Below are 16,258 nucleotides of genomic sequence, written 5' to 3' on the forward strand. Positions count from 1 at the left end.
ACTCTACAGGTTCTTGCTAGCTGTTTGGTGTTAATAAAGAAAAATTTGATGGAAAATGGCATTCATTGAACAATGGTTTTGATGAAAGAAGAAATATCAGCTGGCAGTGATAAATGGATGAAATCTTCATAAGATTGAGGGAATTCTGTGTACTTTCAAAAAGAAGCATGTGATGCAACTTTGAGGGTAAATACATTTATTTGTAAAACTAAATTGTGTATGGAATTATATTCCTTTGGAGTTTGAAAGGTAAAAAGTAAGTGGGTCACTGTTTACAAGATTAAGATCTAAAAGATGAATCATATGTTTTGGCAAAAAACTCAGTGTCTTTTTGCTTGATATCATTTGATCAAACATAAAAATTACTGGGGCCTTAAGTAGGTGTGCACCGCTAGCTTTATGTCTCTTCAGCAATGCAAAATTATACAATGACAATCTCTTGAATGGGAAATTCCAATCTTCTCATTTGCCCTTACTTTCCAAGGATGCCTGTGTTTTTTTCTCGATGAAGTGGATGGTGGTTATATTACAGAAGTCTAGATATCTTACTTTCATTTTTTATCTTTCTCTTAATGTCTTGCCAATGAATTGGTTGATGTTCTGATTTTGAATGGACGCCTGTTTTAATAATTAATTCAGTTCTATCAAGTTCGTTCACAAATTTCTTATTTGTATGCAAAAGTATAAGAACTTCTGCAATTTCTTGTTCCTCTATGTAAAAGTTTGATAACTTTACTTTTGCTTACAGGAACTTGTTGCTTTCCCACCTTGCAAGCATATGGTAACGTGGATAATATTTCATAAACCCGTGCTCATTGCCTGCCTTAGGTTTTCTGGGGGGCCTCAGTCCCAGTCTTTATTGTGAGCATATGACTAGAGCATAATATTTCATAAAGCCTATTGTCCATTGCCTGCCTTAGGTTGTATGGACCAGAAGAAAAGCACATGTTATTGAATAAAGTATGTTCATCATTCCCAAGTCCTCTATGACAACAGAGCCCTTTCCATTGAAGTCAATGAACGTTTCCTATTATGGGAGCAAGCATGGTACCATAACTACACACATTTCTTGGTACCATCCCCTATGGAGTGGATGAAAACGAAACACAAAAAAGCTGATAATGTTCTCGATGGAGGCAGTAATTAGCGATCAGGATCTCCAACAAGACTCTATGGGACAGGTTTGAAAGGCACATTCTCTTTTGTTTGATCCGGGATACTCAACTTGTTGCTTGGCAAGAGACTTAAAAACAGGTTACCACAAAAAATAAGGTAAGAGTAAAAAAACAAGTCTATTGATAGATTGATTAGAATGTCATAACGTTGTTGTGATGGTTATATCTGTGATGGTGTACTCTCAAGTTTATAGGTCAAATAGGTGTCTGTTACCAATTCATAATCCATCTATACCACATGTCTAGTACTTTGTGCAGTTGTCAATAAGTAAACAGACCTATCTTGATTGTCCTTATTTATTGAATAGAGATGTAATCTCCCTGGTTCAAATTAGCTGTGATCACAGGACCACATAGTTGTACTTATTTAGGTGCTGATTTTTATAAGAGAGATTGTACTTGATGTTAGCTAGTGCTTCGAATCTCCAATTGATGGATGAGAGAACTGTATCCAAAAGGCAGATGATTTGTTAATTTGTTTTTAATGCTCAAATTACGTTACGTTGCCCTCTTTCATCTAAAGAATGTGACTTGGCATTCAATGAAGTGAAAAAATCTTACAAAAAGCAAGAAATTGTCAAAACTTATTCTTTCAACATTTGCCTACAGCTTTGTGGGAAAGAATAGTTGCCAAGTATATGTGCAAAATGAAACTGGTTGATACTTGATGAATTATTCAAGATGTGCGAAAATAAAATCCTTATAGTTTTGGTCAATTCCCGGTATCATTCCATTATATTCTTGAAGTAATAACATAGGTGGTTAATTTTCAAAAATGGGTAAATTCTAGGACTCTATTAGACAGCCAGTAAATGTTCTTCCTTTTTCTTCTTGTCATTGCTGGAAGTGCTTCACATGGTAGATTTCAACAATTAACTTAATATGAATATAATCAGCATGATGCAATTTCACATTTCTATAGGACAACCAGAAGACATGAAATGTTATACTTTAATGAATATAAAACTCCTAATAATTCATCTATAACTCCAAGTTTGGGAGCACTCATTAATCTCATGAATACCCCTCAAACTAGATATTGCTTGCTACAAGGTATAAATTAACAGATGAAAACTCTCATCTAAAACTACTGGGGTACTGAACATAATATGTTTATAAAGACCAACTAGCAAGTAACTAGCTCCCATGTTGTATTCCATCAAATATTACTCAGGCCAAGAAAGCAGCTGCATTTGCTGGAGACACGTAACGCTGATTAGGCAACAAAACCTCTCAAGAAAACCCATTTACAAAAGCCTAAGCAACTGTCTTCACAAAATTCACTTGCGCAAGTGTTCAGGAATAAGGCGCTTTCGCAGTTCAGCGGGCACACCAGAAAGCTCTGTATAAGACAATAGACAAATCAGATTTAAGTATTAAATCATGTGAAAATAAAAGGAAAAACTAAACTGAAGCTCACCTTGAGGTGTAAAGTTGAATAGGGGAGGCAGAGGTCGTCCATTTGGCAAGCAAGCATTTGGTTCCCTTAAAGAATCAAAGAAAGGGTGTGCACATGCTTCTAACTGTCAATAAACACAAAATGCTCTCAACATCAACGGAAAACAGATATCAAGTGCGTTTAAAGGATGATACCACTTACGGACAACAACTTAGTAAGACTATGTAGAGCCATTAATTCTCCACAAAACAGAATGTTATTTCAACATACATTCTGTAGTTTTCTATTTTTGAACTTCATAAGCATGACAGGAGACCACATTGAAGTGCTAAAAGCACAATCAATGAGAACTCGCATATTGAAAGATGACAAAAATGGAACACCATGTTTGAATGATGGGTAAAATGGGAAACTACCAGAATATCCTAAATTCTTGATAATTAAGAAGAAAATTCTTTACTTACAGCAGTACAGCGTAGAGTTGGAGAATATTGCAGAAGCCTTGACACCAAATCTACTGCTTCAGGGGGCATTCTTTTATGAAATATCTGCAGATTGCAATCTCATTAAGATTTGGTATGCTTGCATTGTGTTTTGACATGTGGTTCGTGCTATTTGAATAGACAGTTTTCAACAAACTTCATCAAGGAAATGACAAGGGAAGGATGGAAAGAATTTAACTACTAGTGAAGCAGCCACATCCACCGAAGAAGTTTTCACTAACCTTGTGCCATGGGTGAGCTTTGATCTGGGGAAACTTGAACTCTGTGTAGTTTGGGTTCATGCACCTAATCTCCTCTCTAGTTGGTGTCCCCAATATCTGGCAAGCACAAAGTATACCAAAACGGTTAGCAAGAGAAAAACCACCCGACGTAAACTATTAGAGAGTCCCTTGATTGCACACCTTGATGATTTCGACAAGCTGATCAACGCCACTTTCTCCAGGGAAAAGAGGCTGCAGATAATAGATACAGAACTAAAATGTCAGACACTAGTGGATTCAAGGCTACAAACAATGTAATCTCACCAGGTTATATATTTCTGTTTAATTATTAGTTCTTTGAATCTTCTACATAAGAAAATTGGATTGCACAGAAGGAATTTATCTTAACATCATTAATGGAATCTAACGTGAAACAGAAACAGTGACAAGTGAAACGCAAAAAATTCTAGAGATTACATCACCACCAGTGAAAAGAATAGGATCATGAATATTAATTATAAGTACCAACTAACCTGTCCCAAAAGTAGCTCAGCCATAACGCAACCAGCAGACCACATGTCAATTGCAGTTGTGTACTCAGTAGCACCAAATATCAATTCAGGAGCCCGGTAATAACGAGAACAAATGTATGATATGTTGGGCTCTCCAGGCACCTAGAAAAACGAAGGCTAAAATATTAGGGACTGCTTAATTGTGAAGGGAAAAAAGAATTCTTCTTTAAAAAAGAAGCACCACGTACCAACATCTTTGCACTACCAAAATCACAGAGCTTTAGCTGATGCGAGTGGGGATTAACCTTCAGAAGTTAAATAAGCATCAAATAGTCAGGGCACATAGAGGTGAATGGTGAAGAGAGAAGATATAACTCCACTTAACCACACTACAGGGGTTACTCAAAATATTTCAAGTCATTTTCGCATGCAAATGGAAGATCTAAAAGCAATAAGCATATTATGAGGGAAAATTGAGTGCTCACCAAAAGATTCTGTGGTTTAATATCACGATGGCATACACCAAGGACACCGTGCATGTAATTCAGAGCCCGGCATATCTGTAAAAATTATAATTTAGAGAAAATTCATTACTCTGTGCTCAAGATAGTTTACAAGACAAGAAATTAAAGTTGTTAGGATTTGAAATTCCGCAATCTTGATGAGAAAAAGGAAGAATCCTGCAATAAGCTCACCTGGTATGTGTATAGCTGCACATATATATTGGGCATGTGTTGGTTCATTCTGCTGTAGTGCCTTGAAACTCTGTAAACAGTTTCAGACACGTATTCCAGGACAAGGTTAAGGTAGACTTCATTCTTCTCAGTAGTAGAATAGAAGCAGTGTCGTAGTTTAACAACATTAGGATGATCAAGTGTGCGCATAATCTGAAGTTCCCTGTTCTTGTATCTCCTATCCTGTAAAACCTTCTTTATTGCTACAGATTCACCAGTTTCCAAGCACTTAGCCTGTGAAATAGAAAAGGTGATAAAAAAATCAATAAAAGTCATCCAGACAACGGCAATGCTAACATTATCAATAGACATTAGATAAACATACAACTATACCTGAAAGACAACTCCAAATGAACCAGTGCCAACCACGCGCTCCGCCATGTAAGACAATGTCTGTGAAAATAGCATGAGGTCAACATCGGATTGAGCTAAGTTTAAGCCTATAAGACCATATTGGGGTAAAGAGAAATTAAATTTCATTCAACTAGTTCACCTGTTTCTCTTGTCCATTCCTACCACTCACAGTAGTCACAATAATCTGACCAGTTTCTGTTCCATTTCCACTAACAACAGCAGGTTCCATATCCTATAGGATGCAAGATAGATCAATAAACCTTATTCCAGAATTTAAAGACAGCTACTTTACATACTAAATTAGACATAAATGAGTTAAAACTTTGGGTATACCTTCAAATTATCCTCTAGACTATCAGCTTTATCAACCTTTTCATCCTTAATTTTCATTTCATGCATTTCTTTAGGAAGCTCATCAAGTTCAGAATTTTCAGGTCTAGTATCCATTGCTGATGTACTTCCAGCAGTGGTTTCCTTAGATGTAGAAGCCATGTCTTCCTTTGGAACTGTAGTCGTTGTACATCTCTCTTCCATTTGTGTTTCACTAACCACTCTTTGATCTACTTCTTTCTCAACCTTCACCCTCTTTATGCTTGGATCACCACCCTATTAAAAATCAGTAACAAATCATACTCTTTTCATGAATTACTGATAAATCTAATAAAAATACAACAAACAAAAAGCAAGCTACAAGTTTCCATTATAACTCCCATCACTGCATTATAAGTCCATACTCCATACTATCAAAATCTAGAACACAACAAGCAGATACTAACAGTCCTCACTTAACCCAGTCCCAAGACAAAAGAAACATGTTAAAATCGATAGTCACATGAGTAAATGATCCATCAAATAGCATCTACCTTCTTTAAAGCCAAGACTCTGTAAAGCCTCACTTTTTAAGCCTAACTCGCACATATTTAGAGCTGAAATGGTGAAAATCTAACCATTTAAGAAGTATTCAACACATTTTTTTCAACAACCGCAAAACAAAGACTACAAAAAAAACTAAGAATTTAAATTCCCTAAATTCAAAAACTCTACCTCCTTTTTCTTTAATTTGCAAATCAAAACAAATCATAATCAGAAAAAAAAAATCATTGATTTCTCTCCGTTACCCTAAATTTTTACGTTTTCTCAACCCCAGTGGTTCGACTATACGAATCACTTCTCTCCATTCCCCTTTTATTTAGACCCATTTGAGCCAAAAAAAAATCAAATATAATTCAATCCTAAACTAGCTGGGTTTAATCATATAATCATTTTACACCCATTTCCAGAGAAAGAAAAAAGGAAATTTACAGGATCTGAAACAGAAGAACGTCCAGAAGCAATGCTCTTAAGGCGACGCATGACATTCATATCTGCTGCGCCAAGAGCCCAAAAGAAAAACCCCTTTTGTCCTTCACAAAATTTTCAGAGTAATAAGTCCTCCTCTCTTCCTCAAACACCTGAAAAGTATTTTCTTCAATGGTGAAGATGGGGGAGGGAGAGAGAGAAAGAGAGAAAACCAAAGAAGATAGAGAAAATTAGACTTTGATATGCCAAAATGAGAAAATATGACAACATAAAGCCTCTCCTCTCTCTCTCTCTCTTCTCCTTTTGTGATAAATAAAAATAAATCCAAAAACCAAAAAGCATGATACGAGTCTAGCATTTATATTTTTATTTATTTCACTTTTGACTAAAAAATATAATTTATTTCATTTACTTGCTTCTAAAAAATATTATTTCTAAGAAAAGTAATTAATACTTTATTGTTTTAATTTGTTTGTCATAACATAATAAAATGATTTAATACATTTCATATATTTTTAATTTATATTTCACAAAATTTTATTTATTTTATTTCTTTTTTTACCTTAATTTAAAAGGCATGTTATTATTAATGTTTCATCCCTTTTAATTCAAACATACCTCGTACATATTTAATATTATAAGATTTACAAATATATTTAAAATAAGAATAAGGGTCTGAAAAATATCTCAATTTTGGTCGGATTTTTTGTTGCGATACTAAACTTTCATGAGGAACTATTACCTCCCTAGACTATTTAATACCGTATTTTAAACATATATATTTGCCCACGTGGACATAAAAAATAATGCAAAATTATAAATAGTAATGTGTCCACGTGGGCACATATATACCTTTAAAATACACTATTAAATAGTTCATGGGTAAAAAATACGGAATTTTAAATTGTCTAGGGATGTAATAAGTCCATATGAAAGTTTAGTATCGCAACAACAAATCCGACCAAAGTTGAGGTATTTTTCAGACCCTTATCCCTTTAAAATACATATCTATTTTCATTTAAGATTATTAAAATAAACAAATTATCTCATTTCTTAAACATTCAAATTAACACACTTAAAATATAAAGAAGGTAAATCTCATGTAATTTTAAATACAATCACAAATCTCTAAAAAACTAAAAATTTAACTAATCAACTATCTAAATTTTCATCTTATCTTATTCGTGAGAGTCTGATTCTCAAAATTCACTCAAGCATATATTGGATAGAACAATAATTCTTCTTTTTAAATTAGGGAATGAAATTGTAAATAAACAAATAAAACTCCAAAATAATTTATTTTTTTAAAAAAGGAAAAAACGACAAAAGGGAAATCTCTCTCTACTAAAAAAAATTCAAATCAAAATTCAAAATTATCAGTGGTCAAAGTCATGACCGAAAGCCCAATCATTCCTGTCTGCATATTTTTTCGTACTTGCAGTCAAACTTTAATTTTGGGCCGTAGATTTAAATCATGCTGAATCGAACGGTGGATAAATCAGAAGCTTAAGTAAATGACGATAATATCCTTAGCGTGATAAGGGATTTACGAGGGGGCGTGCGATTTGAGACAATAATTATGCCAGCGGAATATTCGCGGGGGTCTTCTTGTCTAACACTTTGACTATTCCTTATCCTTTTCGTGGTTAGTTTATGACTTTGAATTTATCTTTTACATCCATTGGTTAGAAAAAGAAACAAGGATCCAATGAACCAATGTGTACAAAATAACCTATATTTATCTTAGGAAAAAAGCATTTAATAGAATGAATAAGGTACGTTACTTGAGTCCATAGTCAAGTGTGGAAATAGTTTTTAATCTTCAAAAAGTTGGGATAAGCATATGTATTACATTATCTTTTCAGATTTTATCTTTTAAATTTATTTTACTGAATATGTTATTGTCAGAGTGAAAAAGATACATTTTGATCACAATTGATTTTACAACATCCTTCTCTATTTCAACCTCACCACCTCCCACCCCCACCATATAATCCACCCAAATGCCCCTGATCGACAAAGGACTCGACCTAAGATCGCTTGATCTGAGACCCCTGCCTAGTACTCGACCCCAACCAAACCCTAATATAGGATTTGACACCCAGTCTATGACCTTTCCCACCCTCAACTATAACTCAAGCTCGACCCCGACATATGACCAAACCACCAACTTAAATCGAGACTTGATCCAGACCTAAAACTTGACCAAGTTACGAATTAGTATTAGGGCAACATCTCAGTTTTTTAATCGAGGGTTAGGTTAAGTCTTGGGACTCATGATCAAGATCCGGTTTGAGGGCCGAATCACGAATCTCGAGTAAGGGCAGAGTTTGAATTGGATCTCGAGTAAGGTGGAGTTGAGATTAGATCTTGGGATCTTAATGTTAGGTCTCGAGGGTCAAGGTCAAGGTAGGAGTTGGTTCTCAAGTTTTAACGTTGGGATCTTTAGGACCCAATGCCTTAAATTTTTGGTCGAGTTTGAAGGTTGGGTCTTTGGTTGGGGTCAATATAAGGTCTCGAAGTAAGGGGTCACTTATTTGGTAAGGTCTAGTTAGGGTTAGATCTCAAGGTCGAGATTTCGAGGCTCTAATTAAGGTAGTGGGTCGAGGTTAGGGTTTGATCTGTGGTCTCAAAATCAAGATCTCATGCTTGATCCCGGGGTCAAGTTTTCGGTCTTGAGTTTTGAGTCAATATTGGGGCCAACTTTTATGTTAATGTCAAGGTCGTGTTATAGCTCAATATTGGGGATAGGTCCCAAGTTAGTGTCGTGTCAAGGGTCGAGTCTTGCATTGGGTTAGGATATGAATTACGTTGGTGTAATATACCACAAATATAAGAAATTACTTTTGAAATAAAATGTTTAAAAATGAATAAATAATTTTTTAGGCTGAGGCGCAGATATCTCGCAATTTTAAGGAGATTCAAGTCCACTGCAACATAATCTACAGTGATCCATCAGTAATACTCTTGATTTGTCTCTCCAAGATACAACAGCCTAACAACGTCGTACAACTCAAACAACTCCTATTAGTTAAAGAGTTCGAAGTTCCACATAAGAACACCTTCATTCAACATATAAATATTTTTCTTTTGTATAATGAATATAGTAGAAGACCTAGAATATTTTCTTTCTACACAAGATAATACTTCTCGTCTTTTCTTCCATTTTTTTCATATCCTATCTATTGTTGTCTCATCTTTCTTGGATACTTCACAAAGAAAGAAAACTATTATTTGTAGGTGAAGAAGTCTTCAATATAATCAATGGGTAAAATGAGGGTAGTAATGTGAATATATAGGTAAAGAAAACTATTATTTATAGGTGAAGAAGTCTTCAATATAATCAATGGGTAAAATGAGGGGTAGTAATGTGAATATATAGGTAATCGTGATAGATGTTACATAAGTTACAAGAAACTAATGGTCAAATGAGTTACAAGAAACTAATGACCATGAAAGTTACAAAAAATAATGGTCGTATAAGTTATAAAAACCAATAGTCATCTTCTACCAAATAATAAAATGCATATGCACCAATAGATCATAGTCCCAAGCAATAACTAGTAATATTTGTTTAGGTTATACCTAACTATTCATAAGACAATATTTTTATTTACGAACCAAACATGGAAAATAAGCAAGTAAATTATTTATTTTCTAGGAACATATTTTTCGTGTAAAACATTTCCTCGTTACAAAACACATTCATCATATGCTAAATTTTTCCTTATCCTATTGCAACATAAAAAAATCATTCGATGACTATAGACAATTCAAAAAGTGACGATCAAGGTTGTGTTTGGTAGGGAAGAAAATAATTTTACTTTTATTTTAAATATTTGGTTGGTCAAACAGATGTTTTGAAAAATAGTTTGCTCTAGTAAATACGTTTTTCATAAATGAAGAAAATGTTTTTCCTAATGAGAGTAGGGAAAACAAATTTCATATTTGACAATTTAATTTCATTGTCTCATTTCCATCAACCCAATGTCTCCAATGACGAAATCAGAAATTTTATTAAGGGTATCTAGGATTTAAGATATATATATATTATAACGTTTTGACGAAGGGTGTTTGATTATCCACCTTGAGTTATGTGTGACTACACCACTGAATGTCTCCCAACTCCCCACCCTTGAACCCTACTCCCCACCTCATATTTGGTTTTTTAGATTGCATATAAATACTACTATAAGATAATATTTTTTTTTACTTACTTAGCAAATAGTAGAACAAACGACTTATTTTTTAAAAGAAAAAACATTTTCCTTTGTACCAAACACCCTAAATTAGAATGGACGAACATGTTTAATTATATTTTTTTGCAAATATTCCAAAAAATCTACGACTTATTAAGAAAAGATCCGGTCAAATATACTTAGGTCAAGTAATGTTCAATGACCTTATAGATTCATGTGTACTATATAATAATTTATGATTGAGATTCATTTAAATTATATACTCATCTTAATAATAAAAATAACAAAGCCATCAACTATTTTTATTTTTTAAAACTATTAAATAAAGAAATTAGTGTACCCTAGCTAATATTTTCAAGAGAAAAATAATTAAGATTGGCGGGAATACTTCCCGACCTTTTTAACCCGCCAAACCTCATCTGTTACAAGTACATCTATCCCTTTTTTTCCTTCTAAGAAATCCAAGATTTTCAAGACGTAGAAACAGTGATTCTTTTGAAATACAAGGTTTGATTTTGTTCTCTTCTTTAAGTTTGATTCCTTTATATATATTAAAGTTGATTTTTTGATATTTGTTTGATCGCTAGTTCTCTTTTGATGTTACACTCTTGTATTGAATTTTTAAAATTATACTAATTTGAAAGAATCTGACACTTTTGAAGAATTCGAATAAATATATTTTTATAATTTGATCTAATTTTGGAGATTACTTAAGAATTTGGAGAAAGCATGTGTGAAATTACTCCTGAAGAAGTTTTACAAAGGAACTCTCATAAACTTGTAGATTATGAGCCGAAACTTGGTCTTAAGTTTGATAGTGATGAGAACGCACTTAGATTTTATAATGAATATGCAAGAAGAGTTGGTCTTGGTGTTCGTAAAGAGTATGTGGCGGGTAAAAAAGGTCGGGAAGTATTCCCGCCAATCTTAATTTTTTTTTCTTGAAAATATTAGCTAGGGTACACTTAATTGCTTTATTTAATAGTTTTAAAAAATAAAAATAGTTGATGGCTATGTTATTTTTATTATTAAGATGAGTATATAATTTAAATGAATCTCAACCATAAATTATTATATAATACATATGACATGAATCTATAAGGCATTTGATCGGATCATTATCCGAAAAATAGTCCCTTTTTTTCCATTCATTTTTCTTTCTCTAGTGGTTGAGGTGACAATGAAAAGTTTGTACTTGGGAACCACTAAGCTTGTTTGTTCAAAATTTGAGGGTCTCAACAAGTATATTATATTCTAATGACAATTAATTAAAAGATAAATTCCAATATCATATAAGATTGATATCAAATAAGTAAGTTGCATGAAATGAACTATATGAATTTATTAAGCAATTAGCTGACTTTTAATGTACGTTCTCCAGAAAGTTATGACCAACTGTTCTTATTAAACAGGATATGATTTATTATATGAATATACTATAAAGATTCTTCTAATTTAATTTAATAGTCTCATAATCTATATCTTAAGATTTTCACAATCATCGCATAAATATTTTCAAACTTCTTTATATTTGAAAAAAATATAATTACATGGAATGAAACATGATTCAGTTCAAGAATGATTTATTATTGGACTTATGTTATGGTAGTTACTTTTACGGAAAGAACATAAAATAGTTTTAAAAATTAATATTCTCGTTCAATTAGTTTATTAGTAAAAATGAAAACATTAGCTAGTGTTTGTCCACAGAATTTGGATCAGATTATAAAAGTTTATCTTCAAATATCTGTTTTGCCAGACTAGTTTTCAGGTTTTAGGAACTATGAATTATTATTATTTTTTATTAAAAGTAAAATGCATATCCAAATACAAATTCAACTTTAAAATATAACTTTAAAAACTTAAATTTTCATGTTTCATGTTCAAAATCTATGACCAGAATATTTTGAAGCTTTAAAAAATTAACTTCCATCAATAAACAATAGACTTATATACAAACCAATAATGTTTGCCTTCAATGTCATCTTAAGTAGGTGATGTTAACATTAAGGTAGTTGAAATTTGAAATACGAAAAGCTTGACTTTTTTAAAACAATCTGTTTCTTCGAATTGAGCCAACGATTGTGACATTTTTTACCAAATATTTAAAGCACATACAAATAAAATATTTGAATACACAATAATGTAGCATACAAAATATTCTCTTTTTTGTTAACTTAGAACTTACACATAGTCACATACATATTTGATTCTATGACAATTTAGGTGACACTGACTTTCTAAATTTAATCGTAAGTGTTTGCTTCTAAAAGTTGATAAAACATTATCTCATCCACTATTAATTTTGCAAAACATCAAACAAATTCAACATAATATCTTTATTCCTCTTCTTTTTCGGAATCTGATCAATTTCAATTATTTATAATAACATATTCAATAAAATTTCACGAGTTATATAGGTGAAAATCTTTACAAGTGAATGCCTCAATCAATAGAGCGTGCGGGTCACGTAGTGCAACTAATTTGAATCAAATCGGAGAGAATTATATAAGTATGATCCAACTTATAATTTCTTAAATTATTAGCAACATGGTTAAAATAGAATAACGGGTACAAGAATGTGGTGCCTGGTTGTGATTTGTAGAAATCAATGCTGTTATTTTAATCTAGTACTATAACATTAACGTACACTGGGATGTATATTTAATGTGATAAAATAACATGGTAAAAAAGATAAGCATTGACCAGTCCTTCTAACATGTGACAAACTAGGGATTTATTAGGACCATGAGTTATTTTTCCCCTTTTATATACATATTTTAAAACAATGTTTAATTATATAGGTTGAAATTGATTTTTTAGTTAGTTATTGAGTTGAAGAACTAGTTGAAATTATCGTTTCGCTTATAAAAATATATTTTTTTCAATTAAAATACATGTCGAACGAGATTTAACTTTTGATCATTTTTTTTTTAAGTTATCATTTAATTTCGTATATTTGGTAATTGGTATAGGAGAAATTTTTTTTATTTTTTTTGAGAATGACTTTCTCTAGAAAAACTATAGAAAATAAATTTCATAATAAGTCATCTATCAAGGTTATTGTCTTTTCGTCATCCCAACAATCTAATCCCCACCCCTTGACCATCCTAAACACTCATTTCCCCACCCCATCCCTCACATATTTTCTTCTAATACGTATGCATATTTTTGAAATAATATTATTTTACTAATGTATCAAAACTTAAAAATTAAATTAAAAACTCGCGTATTTTTTCCCTTTTTTTAGAAAAACATTTACCTATAATGTCCCTTTCTTTGTGGGTACTGGGTAGCTAGACAAATTATGTTGATGTATTGTTAAATTAGGTCTTAGGCCTAACTCACCCCCCAAAAGTTAGCTCAAAAGGAGGAGGATTGCTCAAGCCTTATAAGGAGTTCACCCATCTCATTAACCATCGATGTGGGACTTTTGTCATTCTTTAACACCTCACCTCACGCCCAGTGCTTAGCATCTGGTGCGTGGGCAATTTTGATTTTGGGAGTCCAAACATCGGGTGAAACGGATCCTGCTCTGATATCATGTTAAATTAGGTCTTAGGCCTAACTCACACTCCAAAAGCTAGCTCAAAGGGAGGAAGATTGCCCAAGTCTTATAAGGAGTCCACCCATCTCATTAACTATCGATGTGGGACTTTTGTCATTTTTTAACATGTATGTATGTTTGTGTCAAAACTGCTGCCTACTTCCTCCAAAATTGTCCAAAATTTCACCTTTTTTTTCTTGTTTGTGTAAGACTTATGCCATGCTGCTCTGTGCCTGATGGAGACTCCGCCTACTCTACTCAGCGAATTATTTGACTTTCAATCACTCGCCTCTTTAACTTTTTCTAACAACTACTCTCTCTGTTTCAATTGATTTTTAATCAGTTCCAAAAAAATTGACATTTTTTTATATTAAGTAATAATTTAATTATAAAATATTTGTTTTATGTTTAATGAAATGATTTACAATCACATAAATTTCTATAATTCATTTTGGATCACAAATTTTAAAAGTTTTTATTTTCTTAAACTCTGTGCCGAATCAACTATCTCACATAAAATAGAACGGAGAAAGTAATAAAATATACAATCTTATATATATGGATATATTAATGAAAAATTTATTTTGTGACTCACAACTATTATTGGTCGAGTGAGATTTCTCCTTATCTCATAAGTTGATTCATTGAAATTTTCACCTTTGAGATAATATAGTCTCATATAACTAGCCTCAGTAGTGAGACACAAAAACAGAATTTTCACTATAAATGGAAAAATTACTCAAATACACGTCTTATGTTTTCCTTATTTTCAATATTCCCTTTTATTTCTAAAAATTTCTAAACTTCCTTATTTCTCTCCTAATTCCAAATTATTTTATAATGTATCCGATCTAGTTTTTAATGTATTCAAGCTATATATTATGTATCCGGTTTATTTTATAATGTATCCGAGCTAGTTTTTAATGTATACGAGCTACATATTATGTATCCGGTTTATTTTATAATGTATCCGAGCTACATATTATGTATCTGGTTTGTTTTACTTTTTTAAGGGTTAAATGTAATTACAAACTAAATAGGGATAAATTGTAATTTTATATTAAAACTATGTGATTACTACTAAGAGCAATTTTCACACATAGCAAACATAAAAATCATATTTGTATGTTACAGCTATAGTTTGCATAATTGAGCTTCATAGCAAACATAAATATGTATATTTCGCTATACATTTACAAAGAAAGCAGTTGTATAATCTGTTTCAGTATACATATACAAAAGATCAATTGTATAATCTGTGTTTGTATAAAGCGATAAAGAGAGAAAGACAAAGGAAAACTGGGCAGGGAAATATCGTATTTGTATAATCATAAGTGTATAGGACGAAAATATATGTATTTGTATATACAATTTTTTCTCGCTTTATACAAACACAAACACAGAGTATACATTTGTATTTGTATAAAGTGAGAGGGGCGAGTGAGAGTGACGAGCGAGATCTGGGAGAGGGGAGAGATGAGAACAAAAATATATGTATATATACAATTTTCTCTCACTTTATACAAACAAAAACACATTTTATACATTTTTGTTTGTATAAAAGCGAAAGAGGCGAGGGAGACTGCCCAGCGAGAACGAGAGTGGCGAGCGAGATTCACCAGGAGAGAGGCGAAATAGCAACAGTTTGCTATGGGGTACAATTAAATCAAACTATGGTTATAGCATTTAATTTGAATTAATTGTTTGTTATTATATACAATTTTCCCTACTCAAATTTATACTAATACATTCCTATCTTTGGTTGGGCTTCTTGGGCCGTAGATCGCACTACTACTTCCCCATGGACCCAAACAGTTTTCATCATATAGCAACTCTTTATGTGCAATGAGATCTTCTGAAGAGAAAAAAAAAAAAAACAGTGCAAGTTTGAGTATCATTAAATTGAAGCATTAGAGCCTTTGTAAACCCAAAGAAAATAATAGTTTAATTACAAAATTTAAATTTTCCATTTTTCCCCGTAATTAGTTTGGCTATGTTTAAATTTTAAAAACACATAGCCATAAAACTCAAGCATGAAGAACTGAAATGGGCTACAAAGATCAACAAACTGTTAAACCAAATGGGCCGAACAAATTAAATTGTCCTCACAAAACTTTGATGTGAATTCTGGCCCATAATAATTTATTTTTGGTCCAAATGTGAATTAATGGATTGATGACTGATCAAATTATTTCTTCCATAGGTCAAATTAGGTCAGGACAAGTAGTGTTAGTTGAATCGTAAGAAAGGACAACGACTAATTAAGTAAGCAATAATTTTTTTGTTTATTGTCCCTAAAAAGTGTTAAAAGCAAACAAGTACGCGAAATTAGAATG

General features: G+C 32.3%; 2 protein-coding genes across 2 annotated transcripts; one reads left to right on the forward strand and one right to left on the reverse strand.

Annotated features, from left to right (window-relative positions):
• Positions 1–2,107: 2,107 nt before the first annotated feature.
• On the reverse strand, positions 2,108–6,502 carry LOC125815427 (shaggy-related protein kinase epsilon). Its single transcript, XM_049494896.1, has 13 exons — positions 6,180–6,502; positions 5,211–5,483; positions 5,017–5,109; positions 4,857–4,916; positions 4,485–4,757; positions 4,275–4,349; positions 4,038–4,094; positions 3,811–3,951; positions 3,479–3,529; positions 3,299–3,394; positions 3,039–3,122; positions 2,596–2,698; positions 2,108–2,517 (listed from the first exon to the last, which is right to left on the reverse strand). Exons 1-13 carry the CDS (start codon positions 6,237–6,239, stop codon positions 2,456–2,458), a joined length of 1,428 nt encoding a protein of 475 aa, XP_049350853.1. The 5' UTR covers positions 6,240–6,502; the 3' UTR covers positions 2,108–2,455.
• Positions 6,503–8,179: 1,677 nt separating this feature from the next.
• On the forward strand, positions 8,180–11,794 carry LOC125816219 (uncharacterized). Its single transcript, XM_049495802.1, has 4 exons — positions 8,180–8,237; positions 8,369–8,385; positions 11,168–11,259; positions 11,788–11,794. Exons 1-4 carry the CDS (start codon positions 8,180–8,182, stop codon positions 11,792–11,794), a joined length of 174 nt encoding a protein of 57 aa, XP_049351759.1.
• The last annotated feature ends 4,464 nt before the right edge of the window (positions 11,795–16,258 follow it).

Source organism: Solanum verrucosum, unplaced genomic scaffold (assembly GCF_900185275.1).
Source record: "Solanum verrucosum unplaced genomic scaffold, falcon-dt-bn FXZP01000261.1, whole genome shotgun sequence".
NCBI lineage: Eukaryota > Viridiplantae > Streptophyta > Magnoliopsida > Solanales > Solanaceae > Solanum > Solanum verrucosum.

Bases quoted from the DNA above. Each gene is read 5' to 3' on its own strand.
- LOC125815427 (XM_049494896.1), bottom strand. From the start codon at position 6,239: ATGAATGTCATGCGTCGCCTTAAGAGCATTGCTTCTGGACGTTCTTCT. The intron at 4,758-4,856 runs GTATAGTTGTAT...TCTATTTCACAG, and splicing joins CATTTGGAGTTGTCTTTCAG to GCTAAGTGCTTGGAAACTGG. The intron at 2,699-3,038 runs GTAAGTAAAGAA...GTTTATTGACAG, and splicing joins CAACTCTACGCTGTACTGCT to TTAGAAGCATGTGCACACCC.
- LOC125816219 (XM_049495802.1), top strand. From the start codon at position 8,180: ATGCCCCTGATCGACAAAGGACTCGACCTAAGATCGCTTGATCTGAGA.